Below are 20,762 nucleotides of genomic sequence, written 5' to 3' on the forward strand. Positions count from 1 at the left end.
CATGTATAAAAAACCCGCAGTGAAGTAGGACTCATAACACCCTGGTGAGGTTGGTAACTAGATCTGCTTGACAGCTGGGAAACTAAAGAAGTGACATGACTTGCTCTGGGTGGAAGAGGAAGCCCTAGTTTTCATTACTAGCCCATACTCTCTCCCAGAGTGCAGCACAAAACCCAGCCGTCTCAAATCCCAGTCTCCTATTCTAGACCATAGGATTGCCTCAGCAATGGACTTTCATGCTCGGCTCCTACATGAATACCACACCATCTTGCTGGCTGGCATTCTTTCAGTTTTGGTTTCACAGCCACTAAAAGTGCGACCGTGTTAATGACTTTAATTCTTACCAGTTTAGCTAAATTGATTTTCAGAGTGGTGTGGGGTTTGTTTGTTTTTTGGGGGGGTGGTTTTTTTTTTTAAATCCTCCATAATTTCCGCTACTGCTCAGTTTAATTCATTTAAAACTGTAGCACAGTTGCATGTTTCTGCTGGTGCTGTGACAATGCCAGCCTCATGGCTAAAACAGCAGTAAGCAGGGAAGCGATGCTTAGGCAGAAAGACAACTATTACAACAGCTGTCATTGGAAACAGGCATGAGGAATCAATTTTTTTTTAATAACTCAGCAAATACTAACCAGGAAATCTTGTGCAAAGTACCCAGCAAAGCCAGGGGACTGATGGCAGCGCAGTAATGACTGTATTACAACATGTTATTCTAGAGAGCACCTCTTGGGTTCCTTCATCCCTTACGGAGACAATTAAGGCACCAGTCTGAGGCTAAGGTAACTATGGTATCCAAACATTAGCTGTGACTATCCGCAGCTACCAATAGAAAAAAGAAGGGTCAAGAACTAATGAGCCATCAGCCTCCAAAGCCTTTGCTGTAGAACCCGTTATCCAGCACAGAGGGCATTGGAGAGAGCAGAAAAGGAGGCAGGGACGCTGGCTGGCAGCTTATCTCAGCACCAAACCGTTAAACAGAGCAAAATCCTCTGGAGGGGGAGCGGGCTGGGGAAAAGGCGTTCTCATTATCCTGCTCCGCGCTGTGTCTGAGGCAGCTGGACCGACCGTACATTAATAGATTACACCGGATTTGAGATTGTTAACAGGGGAGAGCGCTTTAGCTGGCTACATTCTGGGGAAAGGCCACTGAGCCTGGGCGAGCTGACGGAGGACGCATCCTTTAGGAGACCTGCACTTCCCGCTCCCCAAGTGACAGGTTTTCTTACAAGGTAGGTGGCTGATTTGATGTGTTTATTTTAAAAGCAGCACTACAAAGGACTTGGTGTGGGGGGGAGAGATGGGGGAGGAGGAATTATTCCCCCCCCCCCCCACCCTCCCTCCAGGGGAAGCTGGGTGAGAGATTAAATCAAAGCAGTCTTGCATGCCTTGCTATTGATTTGCCTGCATCTCTTTGTAACAGCAGCAGGGACCACGTCCCCTGTGCGCTGTCACCGGCGGAGAGCTCGCGTTGGCTGCTTGTTGAAAAAGTCTAGGGAGAAGGGACTCACCCCCCGCCACAACTGGTCCGTTGCATCTGCTCGCCCTGGTTAGCTTCTGAATCTCTTTCACGGCGTGTGGCCATTTTTTAAAAAGCAGGGTCCTCTGTACAGGTCAGCCGGTTGGGGGCTGGGAGGAGGGGAGGGGGGCGTTTAAAGTTACCCGTGTGTGGCCTCGCGGCCTGTCGAGAATCCCCTCGCGTGGACGTTTTCGAACGGACCGTTCACGTTGGCTGTTGCGTTAGATAAACGTGACCGGCGCGGCGAGCGCTGTGTCAGCCCGACAGCTCGTCTCTCTCTCTCGCCAACAGAAGTTGGTCCAATCCAAGACATTCCCTCGCCCACCGTGTCTCTCTCATCTGCGGGGAAGTCAGTCTCAGAGACGAAACAGCCACCTTGTATTGTAACAGAGACGTCTGGTCCCCATACGCATGACTCCCTGGCTAAATTCATTGCAGAGCTGGCCTTTCGGATGGATGCTGAGGGGAGACGGGTCAACTGGCGGCTAAGTGTGGGGAGCAAGTGAAGGTGTGTGTGTGTGTGTGTGTGTGTGTGTGTGGGTGGGTGGGCTGAACACTGTGAGAGTGGGGGGTGGCTGCGAAGCAGAGTTGCTTTCTGGTCTTTTGGGGCAAAGGCAACATACAAGCTGTCAGGTTTCAAAGCCGACCAGGGGCAGCTGGAAAACAACAACTGAGCCCCGGGACTGCCTCTGGTTAGGAGAGGAGCGGAATGGACCTGATGGGTCTGGCTATCGGGTACAAAATCCCTCCTGCCCACTGCCCCGTTGCAGGCCGACGGCCCTCTCTCCTTTAAGGCACCTCCACCCCGATGCGCTCTGGTTTCCTGGCACCTCGCCCTGGGTGGCGGTAATAGCTGTGATGCTCGGAAGGGATCATTGGGACTGATGTTGGAGGCTGCCCAGAAGGGCCAATCGGACCGAGGGCAGCTTGAACTGGATGGGTACTACCTTGCCCTGGCCATTGAACAGCGCAGCTCGGCTGGACATCAGTCGAAGTGCAAGACGGGCCAGTGGGGACAGACAGACAGACCAGGGGGCTGATGTGTTAGGCAGAAGGGCCTCCCCCACAGGAAAAGTTCATGTCGTAGTGCAGGGGTTGGCCCCCTTCTTGACCCGGGAGCCGGCTGGGCCTGGCCTGGCCTGATGGACTTGTAGCATTTGGAGCCAGAACTCCCAGGGTTTCCACGGGGCTTGCTGTGTGACCTCAGGCCACATTACTGAGCTGTGCCTCAGTTTCCCTAGCTGTGAAATAGGGACCATAATAGTTCCTCATCTTTGCAAAGCACTGTGAGAGCTACAATTGACAGGTGCTGCATTAATGCCACGAGAGAGACACTGCTGCGTACATTTCCTTTGTCTTTCTGCTCTGATGTGTCTTCCTCGCCCTAGTTTTCTCGGCTGTGATTTCCCCCCCACCCCTTCCTCTCTCCCCTTTAATTTTTCTTCCTCTCTCCAGTCCACCAATTGCCATTCTCCCCTCAGCCGCTCCAGCAGCCCTGTCACTGTCCCTTGCTCACACCCGTGCGTCTAGTGTTACGCTTGTGTCCGGTGGTGTTCGCTGACAGTGGGCATTAGATGTCAGAAACCTGACGTGCGCTGGATGTTCAGGTGGGCAGGCGCGTCCTGAGAGCATGCACCATGCTGCCTAGTGGGAATAACACTAATGACAGGCCCAGACTATGCACCCAACTGCAACAGCACATCCCAAAGCAAACCCCGGCCCGGACTCTGACCTCACTTACATCAGTGTAAAACAGGAGTAACGCATTGTCTTTGGGGGTGTTGGACTGACCCCCAGGCAAGGGTCACTGACTTCTTAGGAAAGGCAAAATTTGTCTCGGTCTCTTAACTCGGGGACTGAGTCCCACCTGTTCACCAGCCCGACACCCTTTCGGCATAGCCAATGTGTTTGCCCTCAATCAAACGCGCTGGGTTTATAGCATCCCATTGGCTACATTCCACACTCCACCTAAAGGCAAAAATAGAAGCCAAATCACAATCAAAGCTGACCTGCTTTTCCCCCCCCGGCTCCTTATTTGAATGCTAATGCTTCTGCCTGTGTATGCAAAGCACAGAACCTGCTAACCCCCACTATAAAAATGAGATGCTGGTGTGTTGTTTATGCTGCTGCTTAGACCCAGCTTTGACAGACTAGACTTCCCGGTGCAAAGGTAGGTGTGGTGCTTCTATTGTGATATGGAGACAAAGGGGATAGCCAGCAGGTCAGCGGGATAGGCCTATCTGGAATGCTTTTGAAGACTAAATGCTTTACTCTGGTTAAGACACTTAACAGTAAGGGCCAGATAGTGAGCAGGGCAGGCTGGTGCAATTTATACCTGCACATTTGTACTTACAATTGATTTGCAGAAGCAACTCTTTTTGTACCTCTACCCGATGCAGGGAGCAGGGCAAATATTCCATTTGGGGCCAGCGGGTTCATGCGGCAGGCACAGATTGCACCTGTGAGCAGGGAGGTTGGGGCTCAGTCCCCCTCCTGCACCTCTTCAGGTATCCAGGTGTCTGGATTCCCCAGCAGTTGCTGGAACCTTTAATCTTGAGTTTGACTTGGAAAGAGCAGGCAGGGGTGGGGGGTGACCCAGGAGGTTGGTATTTGTTAAGAAGTTTTTCACCTTTAGTTCACTGGTTAGCACTCAGTCCTGGCTGGCATTAGACAAAGTTGTTCTCATCTGGTGGCTGGTTGGTAGAGGCTTGGAAGGATTACATTTTTAGCAGTAAGTCGCGATAAACGTCAGTTTCACTATACACACACAAACCTGGGGAAAAGAATATTTATTTCCATCCAGGCTAATTGAAATTTACAGATAGGCAAGGTAAGAAAAAAGCCTGTTTGGGAATGTATTCGAGTTTGATTGTAGGATATTTACTTTGTATATCTTGACATGTCATGCTGAGCGTTCGTCTTTCAACAGTTTAATTATTGGAAGCTCAGCATCCACTGTCATTAAATAATTATCTGACACCCCTCCCACCCCCCAATTGTCTGACCCTTCCCCCATAATTTCCTGCAATTGTGAAAATTTAAATAGGCAAAACAAATCTAAAAATAACGCTGAAAAATACACATTGATATTAGCTGTCAAAATGATCAAAAAGCAAAGTCTGCCCAGCCTCCCTACGTGCAATGGGATAGTCTCATTGCCGTGCTTTGAGGACAGCTTTCCCTAGTACATCATAAAACTACCACCGTGACGACGGGCATTTCACACCACCCAGGCTGGTAGAGAAAACAAGGATCTCGTTGATCTCCAGTGTGCGACCTAGTTGGGTTGTGGGTGAGGGGTCCCGCCAAGTTAGGCCTGATGCATGTTGGTAGGATAGTGTGTGAGAGAGACATTCGCCTGGCTTGCGGGCTAACTGAGAACCAGGGCCATCAAGCCACGACCTTTCAGCCCCATTATCTGTCCCCAATTTAATACAAATGTGCCTGAGGTAGGCTTGAGAGCTGAGCTGCTGAGGGGTTCAGGGCTGTCACAGTGTCCCATGCACAACAAACAGGTCAATAGCCTGAACGCGAACAAGGTTTTAATGTTGCGTGCCTGACTGAGGATCTGGTCCAGTGTTTGCACTCCTAGGCCAGGTTCGGACAGCTTTACTTGTGCTGAATAGCACCTTTACGCCAGCCGAAGTCCGACAGACTTCAGGGAGGCTCCTCGTCGTGTACGACTCAAGGCAAGGGTCCTAGAATCTGGCCCTTAAATCCTATTAGCTGCAGGAGCCATATCTGAACTAGTCCTGGCCTCCTCTGCAGGAAAGCAATGCGTTTTCTTTTTTAAACCTGGGGCTTCAAAAGGGTGGCGTGGGTTTGTGAAGCACCAGGTGAACTCTAGGCAGTGAAGCGGACAGCAAAGTAGCTAACCTATTACAGTTTTATAGCAACAGACTATAGAGGTTCAAGACGCTACCGGTGGCCTCCTACTGCCTATCTAGGTTCCATCTGAGTTCCTCACAGTCCTTGCTGAAGTAGTTATCCCCTGTGTTGCAAGGATGTACTGGGGCATAGCGAGCCAAAGACCCAGATCTTCAAGGATATTTAAGCACCCAACTGCCATTGAAATGAATGGGCGATAAGTGCTCAAACACCTATGAGGAGCTGGGCCAAAGGGACACGAGAAGTCTGTGGCAGAACCAGGTCTCCTGAGCCCCAGGCCCACACCCTATCCCCTGGACGATCCTTCCCCCATCCGACCTGCCGTGTTAGCCATTAGCCAATAGGCAGCTGTGCTCAGGTGTGCTTGCCAGCAGCCAGATGTTAGAATGGCCTAGCCTGTCCCTGGTGGTTGGACCTCCTACCTGGCCAATGGCAGAGTAGTCCTAGGGCAAAGGGACTCCCAGTCTTGGCTCTGAGATTATCCAGCATTCTTTCCTCTGACCTGGTCTGGAAGCCCCTCAGATGAACTTTGTCTTCCCACGGGTATTTGAATGTGTGCCACCAGAGACCCGCCCAAATCAGAACATTGGTGGGTCTCTACCAGGTATCTGAAAGAAAACCTTCCCCTGGCTAATTCAGTAGGAACTGGAGTTTGGTTTGTTTTCTCTAGACGTCACTCTTTGCATAGCGCTTGGTGAACCCTCCCCTCGCCCCCAGCCGAATCCCCGGCTGCTTACATTCATATGCCACTTGCAAAGATTGTCCTAATGTGAGAGACACGTAGGCATGGATCGGCTCTGACCCCGAGCCGCACGATGGCAAGAGCGTCTCAGGCAGCAGGCTCCGGGCCTTGTTTCACACAGGGGAGGCAGGACTCGGAGCGAAGGGGCTGCGGTGAGCAAGTATCAAGAATCCGACCCACTTTGGAGCTCGCCCACCGTCAGAGCGCTCCTGCAAGGCAGATATTTGCATCGAGGCTAAATCCTTCCCTTCCATCGGTCAGGAACAGCTGCCAGCGCTCCCTCCCCATGCCCCGCGCAGTACTCAGAAGGATTTCTTAGTCAAATGATAATGCTGGACAATGCACTATGCAAATTACAGGGGGAGGGGGCAGTGCCGGGGAGAATTACTTTCAAATGAAGGCACCAGCCTGGCCTAGTTCCTTGGTGGTAGTCCCAGGGATAGCAGCAGCCCTGGCCGGCACCTTGATGCATGGGAGGGAATACGCTGCAGTTGGGTCATAGGAAGAAAAGCGAGTGAAGGGCAACCGCTGTCAAACGATGGTGTGGTGCTGGCCTATAAGGTGGCCTTCCTCCAGCTGCTGGGATGGCGGCATTTTTCACAGAGAAGGTGGGTCTCGGGGGTAGTAAAGGAGCTGCGAACAACGAGCCCCTGATACAGGTGTGGAGGGAAATCTAAGGGCTATGGCAGGAGCACAGGTGGGAGTCAGAACTAGGGGCCATGCTGACGGGTCGCCAAAGTGCAGCTTTCTGGCCTGATCTCACTGACCAGCTGTGACCCACCGTGCTGACGAGAAGCCAGGTCCATGGTGCCCATGCAAGACGGGGATTTTGCATCAGCAGATTCTGCTCCCTAGGGTGCGAGTTCATTTTGGCTTAACCCCTTTTGCGGTTATGGCTGGGCTATGTGCAGAGACACCCTCCCCGGGGAACCGTCCTGCCCATTACATTCGCCCTGCTGTGAGCAAAGGGGTGGGCTGCATCGCGGGCCTTGACGCGCTCTGACAAGCCACCCGCGCGGTGAACGCCAGAGTGGCGGCCTTTTCCGGGGAATAGAGGTGCCTGTAGGAAAGCTCATGGCCCATGGCCGGCCAATGCCGAGGTGTTCAGCCACGAAGTGCTGGAGCAGGAGGCATGGGCAGGGGACCAGGATTTGGGCATGTTACCAAACGCAACTTTGCTTTTGTTGTTCAGCCCAGGTTGGTTCCACATTAAGAAGAACAGGCGCCAAGACCTGCCGCCATGGATGAATGGGAGCTTCCGCAGTGGAAGAAGGAAGTCGACAGCCTGAAATACCAACTGGCTTACAAGAGGGAGATGTCCTCCAAAACAATACCGGAGTGAGTCCATGCGCTCCACTGCCCCCCACTTCCCCGGCCATTTGTTGCCAACATGGAAAGAGTTGGTGGCTCTCAGCCCACGGCCTAGTGGATACACACCCTCCTCCCAAACAGGTCACTGGCCCACATTGACGTAAATTGGTGTAACGCCTTGCAGGTCAATGGCTCCCTGCCACTTTGCACCAGCTGAGGCGCTGACGCGCTTTGTTCCTGCAGCCTCAGCAGAACGGTCACGGGTGAGCGAGGCGCTGAGCTCTGCAAACCTTGCTGGGTGCTCTGCGGGAGGGGCACTGCCAGGCCCATACGATGTTTGCCCTGCTGGGCCTGTAGCTACCACGCCCTGCAGAACCAGGCTGGATGTGCACGAGAAACAGCCATTCCCCTCTCCACGCCCACAGCCTGGATCCGTGCGCGTACGCGTGTGTCAAACACGTGAGCAAAGGCGGGCGCCCCATTTGCAGCTACCTTTGAAAATCGGAGCCTTTGAGGTGCTTTTGTATTATAAACCTGATTGCATTGGGGATAACTCCATAGAGAACGTGGCCGGACCTATTCCAGTCTAGTCACCTCTCCTGGCTTCTGGAGAAAGCCATATGCCTTGGTTAGTGAAAGGAGCGATGCACTGGTCATTTAAACCCTGGCGGCTCTAAGAATCCAATCCAAAATCTGTCTATCTAGTGGAAGTGCTGCCCCAGCTGCTCCCCGCCTGATGTTCCAGCAGTATCAGGGACAGCCGCCCTTGTGTCAGCCTCTGCCCTCAAAAAACTCCTCCCCCTTCTGGCTTAGTGATTGCTTCCCACTTGCTGGTGCTGCGCAATCGCTCATCTGGAACGTAATCAGCTCCACGTGCTCAAAACACCAAGGAGCAGGCCCCTCAAATGAGAGACACAATAAAGGCTGGAGTCTTTTTTATTTGCCTTCTGGTTTCTGAGCTGCTATGAGGGCTTTTTATTGATTAAAAGCGGAGCTTCGCACGTAATCACCTGACTCTGGGAGATGGGGCTTTAAAAACAAAATACCAAATATTGAGAGAGCCGGGCATCACGGCAACCTCTAGCTGGGGTGGGGTGGGGTGGGGTGGAGGAATTATTAGCAGAGGTTTGTCCTTGAAACTTTGGGGCCCTTTTAAAGTGCTCATTTAGTAGAATGGCCATTGCAAGTGGAAGCCCCCGAGTGCTGTTTTCACACGAATACAGCGATTGTGAGTGAAGTACTAAGGTCAAATACTAGCTCAGCTCTCACACTGAACGTGAGTTGGCTGGTGTGATCCCCAAATCACCGCCTCACCAGCAGCTCTACCAGCACATGGCTGGCTGTCTCAGGTCTGGAATAACAGCGGGGGGGTTGGAAGTTAGGCCTGAGGTGCTTTGCTGGATGTTTTTTTTTGGGGGGGGAACAGGTCTGGATTAAAATTGGGGAGGGGGGACTGCAGGTCAGGAAGGCGATGCACGGGCATGCTTACTGGGCCCAGCTCAAATCTGAACCGTCAGCACTTGAGAACTAACATGTTTAGCGGAAAAGGGTTACAATCCACATTCACACCCCTGGCCCCATTCTGTCGGGGGGTCTAAGCGCTTGATGCCATGCAGCGCTGTGGGTGCTGCCATGGGCTGATCACGGAGGAGCGGTCGGGGAGGCAATGCTCCGAAGTTTAACAACGTCTGCTTTCAGACACAAAGTCTGGGTGACGTGAGGTGGGCCCAGCCCTGTGTGCTGAATACTTGCCCTCCCCAGGCTGTGGTGGGCGCGTTCAGTCCAGAAACACTCTGTGACTAGCACTTTGAAATGCTGATTATTCTCTGCAACCTTCCAGCCATGCCCCAGAATGCAGCATTCCAGCTGGTCATTACTATCAGGTGAAATTGATATTTCTGGTATCAATGGCATCAGCGTGATGCCATCTGGGAGGAGGATGGCAAATCTAGCAGCGGCCAATGGTTTCATGGGGGATAAAATAAATAAGCTAGATGCTCCTTAAAATGCACTGCGTTGTTAAATACTCCTCCACCGCTTGGTGATAAGGACATTCAGCCCCGCTCTGCGCCCAACGCGGAAGCCTTTGCATTTCACTCTCGAGGCAGTGCGCTTCCAAGCGTTAGACACCTCCTCATAGTTAAACTGCTGGCTGGGTAATCGATTGCATGTGTGAATGGACATAGTGCAAAACCAAGGAGTTTTAAACCAGAGGCTCTTTAAACTGTGGTCTGCAGCAGGCGGACAGCTCACATGATATTGACTCCTCAGTTTCAGCTGCTAATTCCCATGAACAGAAACTCAGAGGACTTTAAATGCATCGGTCTTCTTACTTCCCCCTCTGTAGTCTGGAAAGATTCGGTGATTGTGAATGGGAGAGGAATGTAGGTCCGTGCAATCATGAATGGGAGTGCGGCGTCCGAGAGACAAGCACGTTATTAAAACACGACCGACACGGCGATCCAGTTGAGGAATCCTGACTTGAAACAAAGTAGCTGAAAAATTAGCGGCTCCTTCGTCTTCTCTAATCACCTGTGTCTGAGGTCTCCGGCTCAGTGTAGGACATGTGGGCACTACCGCTGCTTAAGATGGTTCCCTATAACCTGCTCTATTCAAGGTGGCAACTTTTAAAGAGGAGACATACAGACACACACACACACAAAAGATGAAGACAGCAGCTAAGAGGAGGGAACTGATTTTTTTAAAATATTCAGATCTTGAGAAGGTTATTTATTAGTATTTGCTCGGTGAGTTATACGGGTGCTGCATTTCCAGGATGCTGGAGGTTTGGAGCTGTATAAAGCATTCTAGGAACTTTGGGGATGCAAGGCTCTTTGTACATGGAAAACGTGTACATTTGTGATTGGCCGTGTCCCTCCCACCCATCCATGCTGATGCGTGACCTCGGCTAGCTAGGGCCATTGTTTATTTGGGATATCATTTGCCTAATGTACCAAAAAACCTCATACCAGAACCTTTTACGCCTCTGGCATCTGCAGTTCTGGCAATTTCCCCCATCACAAAGGCACCATTAGCACAGGGGGTGTGTGCATGCACAGATGTGCTTGATCACGGCCCGTGGGGGAAGCCACAGGCCCTTGGCTCCACACACACACACATGCACACACAGCAAATTCGCTGCTGCTTCTGTCAGCAAAGAGATGGAAGCCACCTACCTTCCTTCCCTGTGCTCCCTCATGTCGCTGGCTGTGGGACCAGCTGACAGGCCCAAGAGGATGAATGTCAAACAGGGACCTGCCATCCCTCCCTTCTCTGTTCTCTGCCTTGAGAGGACACCCTCCGCCAGTCTACAGCCTTCAGGTAAGTAGGGGAGAACAAAGAGGGGGGAGGGGATGAGTCAGCAAAACACACGAAGGGGAAAATACACAGAAAAGTAAGAAAAGGAGAAGTGAGACGAAGGGCCAGAAGAAGGGCGAGCAAGTGGCACGTGTAGCTAACCCGAGGCAGGGGCCCGGCGGGAAGCTCCCCCACGCCAGCCGAGACCACTGCACGGGATGGACAGCGTCAAGAAGAGGTTCCTGCTCCCACCACCACAGAAGAGCCCCCAGGGCTTCGTCACCGCGCTGGACAATGCTGTGCTTCTCCTCAGGAGAAGGAGCTGGGCCTCTCTTTGCAGTTGCACTCCTGACTTTCCATACATTCTTGGGAAATTTGTTTAGCCCCTTTGTCTCTTAATTAGAGGATACGACTATATTACGTAGCTCCCGGGGCTAACGGGTTTGCAAAGGGTCTCGTGATGCCACGTAAATGCTAAGTATTATTACTGCATAACAATGAAAAGAAATGTTCTCGCCCACTTCAGCTACAAGAAGGCATGGAGAAACCCAGAGAGCCATTTAACCATTCCCTCTCCCCTCTTCTCTGCAGGTTGATTAAGTGGATAGAAGATAGCATTCCAGAAGACCCATTTCTGAATCCAGAGCTGATGAAAAGCAACCCTTGGGTGGAAAAAGGAAAATGTACCATACTCTAGTCTAATGTATCCAACTCCAACTTGCTACCAAGCGGCAGCGGCTGACAAAACGGCTTTCTCCTGAGATATTCAATTTGCATTAACTCTGAATGTACTTTTTTTTTTATTAGTTAGTTTCCTAATATGACTAACTGAACAAACACTGTTCTCATCTTGTCTTATTTTTATTAGTAGAAGCGGTTCTTTTTTAATACTGAAAAAGCGAATAGCATAAGAGTAACTTGGTAAGAGAGACAATGTACTGGAGAATAGCTGATTAGCAGCATCAGAATAGGAACTGGAAAAGCAATGTCAAACAACAGGCAAAGAGTTTCTCTTGATAATCCTGTAGTTTTCAATTGCGCTTTCACTTTACTATGCTGACCCGTCTGTAAACCTTACAAAGCCTTTTTGAACTTGTAAAGGAAAAACAAAAAGCTTTTATAAAAAAAATGTTCACTACTTTTTTGGTATATTGTAGAATATACAATTTTGCAGCAAAGCAGGTGAAATATGAGAACTAAGGGTTTATAAATGAAATAAACAAAGCAATACTTCACACATTTTTAACATTTTTTATTTTGTTTATTTATTTATTTATTTATTTTTTACAAACATCTGAATAGAAAATAAACGCAGGAAAGTTTTCATGAACCATACTTTTGTTTTAGAAGGCTAAAAGTCACGTTTTTCTTTCTGTTCTGTATGCATTGTTTCTGCGGTTTGATTTCTTTACATTAGCACTAGAGCAAGTCCTTAATGTAAATATTCCGCCTGACGGCATTCGAAACCCCTTCATTAAATCGGAACCAAACATCACTGTTTCCAACGGCCTTTCCGATTTGTTTTTCAACAGAGTCTTGCTCAGATGTTTGATTAGCTGATGGTGAACAGAGAAGGTTGCGGGGGAGGAGGAGAAGATACCATAATGCAATTAAATCAAGGGACTTAAAATTGGAAAGTCTTAAAGATTAGAGACAACAGACTCTCAAGGAAATACCAATAAGACACTGAAACGGATGGCACTTACAAACATTACTGTCGGACACAGTGTTTACTATGAGTAGTCCCACAGTCAATTCCTTCTGACACAGTAAGTGTGTTCAGAACTAGGTTCTGACTTTCAAAAGCCCCTGATCCTACACACACTTCAGCATCTTGTGTAACCTTACAAAAGTCTGGTCTACATTTCAACATTAGATTCACCTCGCTCAGGGGTATGAAAAATGTCACGCCCTGAGCAGAGTAGTTTGATCGACTTAACCCTCCCGGTGCAGACACAGCTAGGTGAACGGAAGAAGTCTTCCATCGACCTATCTTCGTCTCTCAGAGAGAAGGATTAACGACAGCAACAGGAAAATTCCCTCTATCAGTGTAGGAACTGTCTACATTAGGGCACTCCAGCAGCACATCTGTGCTGCTTGCGCAACTGTAGCAGAAACATGCCTTACGTAAAGTTATTCCTTAAAACATTCGCAGAAGCAAAACCGCAGCCATCTTTTGTTACTCATTAAATGGGCCTTTCTACCCTACCTCACTCTTGCTGCTCCATGTAGGGGACTGGACTGGCTTTATGGCCCAGCTTTCTTTCCAATCCTACCATGTACAGAAATGTCTTCAGACAGTTGCAAAACACACCGTGGAAATTGCTACCCAGCTCCATCCACCCCTTTGATGAATCTCAAAGCAGTTTGATTTCAGCATTATGGAACCACAGAAAATATTGCAAAGCTTTCCACTGTAACGTATGTTCCCAGTTTCTTTCCCCTCTCCTGACCAATATCATGCCTGTTCTGCACATACCTGCTGATGGAGACACCTGCTTCTTAACAAGCTGACGCCCGAAGAAGTCCGTTTCTGGCTGTGAAAAGAAATAAAAATGGTTTTAGTATACTCCTCCTCATCAGATCTCTCAGTGCATATTGTTTCTAGTGTGTATTCAAAGAGAATAGTGCCAGCCCAGCCCAGTTCAACATTACACGGGATTTTTATCTAATTACACACCCAAATTACAAACTAGACTTCGTTAAGAACAAAAAGTTGACACAAAATTTATCTGTACATCTTTCTCCACAAAAACACAGCAATACAGGGCTGGAAGAGACTTTGAGAGGTCATCTAGACCATCTCTTTGCACTAAGGCAGGATTCAGTATATCTAGACCATTCTATATTTCAGTCCCCTTTCTTTATTTATTCATATACCCTGGACAGGACCAGAAACCCAAGTAACAACCCTTGGCATGCACAGGAACTAGAGTGCAAATGATTAGAAACAGAGAGTGACAGTGACTGGTCTGATTTCACTCTGAAATGCTGACACCGGGGAGGGAAATAGCAGAAATGGTGACAATTTTAAAAAAAAAAAAAAAAGAATTGCAGTTTTAACTGGCCCAAGGAAGTGCTAGTAACGGTGGGGGGAGGAAGGGCCAGAAAGGCAGAGCGTGGACCAGCAAAGGGCCCGGTCCATGGCAAGGGGCTGAGGCGCCTTCAGCATCTCCCCTCCAGCAGGAAGGATTGAACACCTTGCAGGCCCGGACCCAAAGGGTTCACGTCTTTGGTGCCAGAGGTCAGCTTTACGAAGAGAGCAATGGGCCGCGTTTGCCAGGCTGAGTGCAAGATGAAGGGAAATGGCTTGTTCCGGCATGCAAAGTTCATTTTACTGCGGATGCTGGCGAAGCTGGATTGTTTTACTCACATTTAGTCCAGCCTTCGAATTGTTGGCTTGCTGTTCCGCACCCCTGGGCAGACCGGCCACTGCTTTCCTTGCCTGTCCCCCGCTAGGCTCTGTGCGTGTTGGGATAGCTGAGAAATACCTTTCACTAAACCTGCCTGGGACACAGCAAATGGCTGCCGTCACGGACAGCCCTTTCCTAACTCCGCACGGCTGAGCGTGCGAAGCGGCTGGCTTCCAGGGCCAAAGTGCTGTTTCCTCACGGCGCTGTTCCCTAGAGCACGGAGGTGCTGCATTGGGTGAATGGTGCCCGGTCATCACAATTAGCGGCCGTTCACAATGGGAGGGAAAGCCAGGGAACAGTCCAAGAGCCATTTCGCAGACTGGGCTAGGAGCTCCCTGCCCTGGAAAACATCATCTCTGAATTCTGGATGGTTTCGCAATGGCCACAGGTCTTTCTTCTAGAAAAATATTGAAACCTGGTTGTGCTATTGGGCACCCAGGTCATGGTTTTGGGCATGCATTGCCAACAGCATGCAAGAGACGTGAAATGTGGCAGTCCGCTCGGGCCTTTGCTATTGCTACTGATTTTACACCGAAGCTGCTCAGATGCTATGGTGATGGAGAGCAGGATAACACCTGAAGACAGACAGACAGTTCCACATTTACCACTGTAGGCAGAACAAAAGTAACCTGCTGCCTCTTCTGATACCTAGGGAGAGTGTGAGAGCACAACGTTGTGGCATTTCACATTCCTAGGGCTTGTCTACATGGGGACATCCAGGGAAGTTAATTCGAACTAACCAAAGGTGTGAATTTGATGTGAATTAGTTAAACTGCATCACACCCCTGTGTGAACACTCAAATTCAGAATGAGAGTGGCCTTAAACGGTTTATCTTAATTCACTTCCACTTTAAGGCCACTTTAATTCTGAACAGAAGCATCCACACAGGGATTGGATTTAATGTGGTTTAATTAATGCACTTCAAATTCACATTTTGACTTACTTCAGATTAACTTTCCTGGCTGTCCCCATGTAGACAAGCCCTTGGTCTGACCATTGCTCCTTCTTTCAACAGCGATACCTATTGCGTAAAGAAAGCTCCATGAAACGTTATGAGGATGTCCGTGGGATGCTCTCTCCCTACCAGCGAATTCAGCAACATAAATCTGAACCCAGAGACCGCGCTCTCCGGCCACCCCAAGCACCCACAAACACACGGATGTTTCTAGAAGCTTGGCTGCCGTGCGAAAACAAAGTAGGAGGGCTCGTGATTAAACTCCTAACCAGGCCCCAGGTTCTCCTGCTCCAGACTTCTGGATGAGAAAGAAACACTCCATGCCCAGAGGGGCGCCCCAGGGTCAGGTCTTTGAGGCAATCTCGGCTGTAGTTGCTGCGTTTTGTCTCAGTGGGCCTGTTTACAGGACATGGGAGGGCGACACCCCTAGATATAACCAGTGGCAACAAGCTGAGCCCGGAGGCCACGAAGGTCTGGGTCACCCTGGCCAGCTCTGGGACTGAGAGACCCAGGAGCCATCTTCGAGCGGGCTGGATGAGTGCGATTTTTGCGGCGTGGTTATTTAAGTGTCAAATAGCACCAAGCAGTTCATATGCTCCCCCCACCCCAGGCTGCACACGCCACCGCTTTCCGAGGGCAGGTGGCCTGGACGGAGCAGCACGTCAGACAAGAAGCAAAGTCGATTCTGATGCGTTCACTTTCCTTTTTTCCTGGTGTGGTTAGTCACTTACTGCCCAATTCTAGAATCGAGCCATTCCAGCCAGACCCCCCCTGTGCTGGGTGTGAATGAGCCGGGTCCTACTGTAACAACCGACAAGGTCAGAACAATAAAAAGGAAAATGAATCCACAAACCAAGGTGCTTCTGAATGTATTTATCTGTTATTTTTAAAATGGGCTCTTTGGTTCTTGGTTTTATTTCACATCCTCAAAGCCACAGAGCTTATTTTTGCTACGGCTTATACTCTCTATCTGCCATTAACTTGATTTCCCCCTGGATGAGATTACTGGGGTATAATGATCCACTGGATTAGAAAGAACTCTGAGCATTTCTCCGATCGGCAACAGCCCCCTTCCGGGCACTGCTGCTGCACTGGAAGTTTTGCAGTCCCAGTTTGACTAGGACCAGAATTTCCTTGCTACGTATCCACTGGCATTGCAGGAGGGGAACTGGACGGCTCAGGAGATCGGTAAATGGATACAGAGCCTCTCCCCAATAGGTCACCGATTCAAACCCCACCTGGCTCAGCGGCGATCAAGACAACCAGGCGGTAGCCCCCAGTGGCCAGTTGATGGCTTGGGTGAAATGAGTTGGGCCGGGGCTCAGTGTCAAGCAGACAGAGGTTCCCGTGACACTGACTGGCCCCCTTGCTGGAAGCCACAGCAGCGTAGTGTCTGGCCGCTGTGACAATCGGGGTGCAGACACCCTGAGGGAAGAACAGGATGTCTGAATCCCACAGACTGAGTAACTGAATCAACTGGTCGCACACAAGGTTATTATAAACGTGTGTCAGGCAAGTTGTGCGTACAGGTTAGAGTTCTGAATGTGTGCGCGTCTCTTTGTGTAGAACGTTGTAATTGTAACTGGGGTGCAACCTCAGGGTCATCTCACAACGGAGGGTGAGGCAACAGGCAAGGAGGGGCACCTCCCGGACTAGCTGCTTAGACGAAACTGGTGTAACCATGAGAAAGACGCTGGTGGACCATGCGAGTTAATGGGAAGACATTAAAACTGGGAAGAAAACCAAGAAAGGAGAGAGCTTCCCCCACTAGGGGTAACCAGGAATGACCATAATCTGAGAGAAAGAAAAAAACCCTGCAAACCCTGTTAAAAAGGGAAGGGGTTGAAGTGAAGGGGAGGGCCAGTCTCAAAGCAGGGTGCTGTCTGTGAAAGACGGGATCTCTGCTAGGAGGGGGCACACTGGGAACCTGTCCAGAGTCAACAGGTAACTTGTATTAGAAAAGGGAGTTTAGCTGATACAGGAGCATAAAGCCTGAGCTCACGTCTTTATGCTGATTTTCTGTGTAACCTGCACGTGTTGCTTTTCCTCATCATTTCATCTCTGAATCTACGGTTTTCCTATTCAGTGACTGTTCTGTTGATTTTTACACCCCCCCCCCCTCCCGGCAGGTCTCCGGCGGGCAAACTGTGTGCAGCGTGCGTTCCAAAGGGGACTGCTAATTGGGGGCAGGCTTCATGTCTTTGAGGGTGATGGGCCAGAGGGGAGAAGTCCAGGCACCCAGGAGTTAAGATTTGCAGAGACCGGATGGGGCTGCTGGGCTCACCCAGCGGGCGGACGACAGGGTGAAACCGTACGCCTCCAGTTCGGCTGCTGGCGTCACAGCTCTGGGCCAGAGCAGCCCAGCATTCAGGCCACCCAAAGTGGCACGGGAAAAGGAAAGGGTGAAATCGCCTATTACCAGGAAGCCCGCTCGCCCCTCTGCCTCTCAGGAGACACTGGGCTGAGATAGGCTGCACGTCTAGCCCCCCCCTCGGTCTAGCCCCCTTTGTTCATATCCCAGGCGGTCTGGAGAGGCAGCCAGGATCGTTTAGCAGGCTGGGGATTGAACCCATGTCTCCAAATTGCCTGTGTGACCGTGGCCAATGCACCGAATCCACCCCGGGTCTGAGCACCGCCAGCCGTAAAACGGCTTATTAATGAGCAAGCTAACAACCAATACCTAGCGCATTTCAGCAGCTCATCTCCACACGCTCCCACTATCAGAAGAGAAGGGACTTGTCCAAGATCACGCACCCGGCCTCCCAAAGCCTCTAACCGTATGTTTCCTAAGCTACGCACCCCTCAAACCGGCAGCTGGGTTTCCTTCATTTAGCCCCCCCACAAAAGATTAAGCCCAAATCTTTAGCTGGTACAAATCGGCAGAGCTGCCTAGAATTCAATGGAGCCGTGATGATTTACACCATGTGAGGGTCTGGCCCTGAGGACTTGGAGGCAGGCTGATAACATTGCTAATATTGCAGCTGCTGGTCTGCTTGTGCCTGGCACGTGGGTAATTCTGCCATCAATATTTAATTATACTGCTCTACGCACTATCAAAATCACTGATGCATTTAAAGGAAGCGTGGTATTGAATCTCTGCGTTTTTACAGAGAGGAAAAGAGGTTTATAAATATCCACCATCGACCGCACCCTCTCCCGCAATGCCGTTGTGAGAGATCTCTTCACTGCACACATGCAGTTGATTCTCCTCCACCCTGTGTACGGTTTAATACACCAGTATGCAATCTGCAGCAGCGGTGCTGCCAGCTCAGGAAATGTGTTTTTAGCTGGATCACAGCAGTAGCAAGAGCCTCTGGGAAACTCGCTTGTTTCCTGGCTCCCAGGACATTCAAATCCCAAAGCCCATTTGGCAGAGGCAACGGATGCCAGGTTTCTTAGCTACACCTCCTCTGAAACACAGCTCCTGGAGATAAACACCCCGGTGCTTGGACCGCAGAGAGGCGGGGCGTTCACACTGCAGCCTGTTCTGACCGAGCAAAAGCAGGCCCAACCGCAATGCTCATTCCGCCAAAACCAGTTATAATCCTTATACATACAAGGGTCGGATCCCACAGCTGGTGTGAATGAGCATTGCTCCAGTGGAGCCAACTGAGCTAGGCCAATTTACACCAGCTAAAGATCTGACTGCTGAGTGCTGAAAAGCAAAACAGAATTTGAATCAAGTGGAATGTGCTTCTCGAATGTGCTTCTCGTCGTCACTTTGCACAGAGCTTGAGGACGCTAAGGTAGAAAGAAGCTGCAGGGGCCATTCCAGGCTCAGTAGCTCATGCATGTATTGGGGGACAGTTATTTCCCGCTCTTTTAAAATGGTGCCGGGGGCTTTTCAGCTTCAATCTAGATGGTCGACCATAGAGGGGATCTTGGTTCAGGGTTTCCTCTCAAAGATGGGCATGTCTAGCCACGCCAATGTCCTCCCGAGGGATGACCCTACACAGTTCGGGGATAGGAGCATGTGACCAGATGGGCAACAGCTGGCTGCCTTGATATCAAAGAACATGCCACGGCTGGTATTTTTACAAATCAGAGGCAAAACCAGTCACTTAAATGCCATGAAAAACTGCAGCCCATTCAGGGTGTGTCTACACTTAACTGCAGTGCAGACACTTAGTTAACACAGCCACAGGAGGAGTTGTTCTGTTGCTGTAGTTAATCCACCCCCAGGAGCGGCAGTGCTAGGTCAAAGGAAGAATTCTTCTGTCACCCCAGCTGTGTCTGTATTGGGCGTTAGGCTGATCTAACTACATCTCACAGAGCCCTGTGAGACAGCCCTGAGCAACGTAGCGAGGTGGACTAAGTCTTAGATGTAGACCAGGCCTCTGAAAGCTATTGTAAGCACCTCAGCGTCTGGCAGCACAGATACCAACCTATGCCCACTGCAACCCAACAACTCGTGTCATCATGGTCCACAAGCAGCTGTCAGATGAGAACCACTCTCCCTGGCCCAGATTTGAACCACTGACCGCAGTGCGGGAACAGTGCCATGTGCCTGGGCCCCAGCCAACCCCCGTTAATTTACCTCCTCTGTGGAAGCTTCCATCTCACCTTTTCCTCAAAGGCGGCTTTCTTCATGATGTGCTGCAGACGCTGCTCATGGTTGCGGACGTTGGACTTGGGCGTCCCTGGCTTTGCACCGGATTTATCTTCTGGCTCCCCGAGGCTTTCTTCAGACACCTGCAATGAGGGAGGTTTACTTGGACAAGCCACATTGTATTTACAATTCCTCCTTCCCACCTGTTCTCTTGGAGACACACAATTGATCCTGTGATCCTTCACTGGAGACTTGCTGTGGGAATCCTCTGCATGGGAACACCCTGGAGTGCTGAGTTCTTGGGTGGTATCACCCTTTCACAGCCCCCAAGTCAGCCAGCCAGCTGTGTTGTGCACATAGCTCTTGGGTGGGCTGTAGGTGCAACTACCCCAAGAAGACAGTGCAGCCTAGTGGCTGGGGCACTGAACCAGAAATCAAGAGACCCAAGTTCTTGTGCCACTGAGCTGTTGTTTTGACCATTAAGTCCATTACTTCACCTCTCTGTGCCTGTCTTTTCTCTCCTGCCCTGTGTCTGTTTTGTCTATTTGGATTGTGAGCTCTTTGGGGGTGGACTCTCTTTCCCTATGTGTACGTACAGCACCTAGCACAATGGGACCCAGATTGAAGCAGGGAATTTTAGGGGCTTCTGCACTATAATTAATGTGAGGTTGTAACAAGCTTCTACCGACGTGGAAATAAAAATCTAATGCTCAGGACCCTTAGAAATTCCAAAGACTGCAGATGACAAAGCACCCCAGAGAGAGAGATTTCAAGCGGTGTTTGCTTCCTTGGGAAGTGAGATGAAAGACGTTGCCAAGCAGTTTTCACAGGACACAGGGCTCGCTTGGCTCAGTTCTGTTTAGTGCAGCTTACTGGCAGGACGACAAGAGGGTCTATAGTGGAGGAAGAGCGTGCTGCCCCTGGGGATATGCCTCCAGTTATCTTGGTCCCATCAGACCTACAAGGTACACTGCAAGCCTCTCTCTCTTTTCTCCTGGCCTGGAGGATGTAACTAGAATGAAAAGGAACCTTTTCATCCCCATCCCCATGGCCCCTGAGCACCGTCTTGCCAAGAGACCCACATTTTCCC

The 20,762-nt window shown here is 50.3% G+C and overlaps 2 protein-coding genes across 3 annotated transcripts in view; one reads left to right on the forward strand and one right to left on the reverse strand.

The window, feature by feature from the left end:
* Positions 1 to 796: 796 nt before the first annotated feature.
* Positions 797 to 11,602, forward strand: GNG13 (G protein subunit gamma 13). Of its 2 annotated transcripts, none has more exons than XM_067534255.1 (3): positions 797 to 1,229; positions 7,339 to 7,484; positions 11,346 to 11,602. In XM_067534255.1, the coding sequence occupies exons 2-3, from the start codon at positions 7,387 to 7,389 to the stop codon at positions 11,449 to 11,451; spliced, it is 204 nt and encodes a 67-aa protein (XP_067390356.1). In that variant the 5' UTR covers positions 797 to 1,229; positions 7,339 to 7,386; the 3' UTR covers positions 11,452 to 11,602. The 2 variants fall into 2 exon arrangements, with proteins under 2 accessions (XP_067390356.1, XP_067390357.1); XM_067534256.1 differs by lacking the exon at positions 797 to 1,229 and adding an exon at positions 1,434 to 1,546.
* A 154-nt stretch (positions 11,603 to 11,756) lies between these two features.
* CHTF18 (chromosome transmission fidelity factor 18) overlaps positions 11,757 to 20,762 on the reverse strand; it is a 42,464-nt gene continuing 33,458 nt past the window's right edge. The window contains exons 20-22 of the mRNA XM_067534254.1: positions 19,687 to 19,815; positions 13,234 to 13,291; positions 11,757 to 12,310 (exon numbers count right to left, since the gene is read on the reverse strand). Coding sequence (XP_067390355.1) covers positions 12,174 to 12,310; positions 13,234 to 13,291; positions 19,687 to 19,815 — 324 coding nt within the window. The 3' untranslated portion in view covers positions 11,757 to 12,173. The remainder of the gene's footprint in view (positions 12,311 to 13,233; positions 13,292 to 19,686; positions 19,816 to 20,762) is intronic.

The sequence above is a fragment of the Emydura macquarii genome, unplaced genomic scaffold (genome assembly GCF_026122565.2).
Source record: "Emydura macquarii macquarii isolate MOO-44397 ecotype Brisbane River unplaced genomic scaffold, CSIRO-AGI_Emac_v2 contig_3390, whole genome shotgun sequence".
Lineage (NCBI taxonomy): Eukaryota > Metazoa > Chordata > Testudines > Chelidae > Emydura > Emydura macquarii.

What these genes read in the sequence shown, in the direction of transcription:
- GNG13 (XM_067534255.1), top strand. Translation starts at nt 7,387, where the DNA reads ATGGATGAATGGGAGCTTCCGCAGTGGAAGAAGGAAGTCGACAGCCTG. An exon ending in TCCTCCAAAACAATACCGGA is followed by an intron (nt 7,485 to 11,345) that starts GTGAGTCCATGC and finishes TCTTCTCTGCAG; the next exon opens with GTTGATTAAGTGGATAGAAG.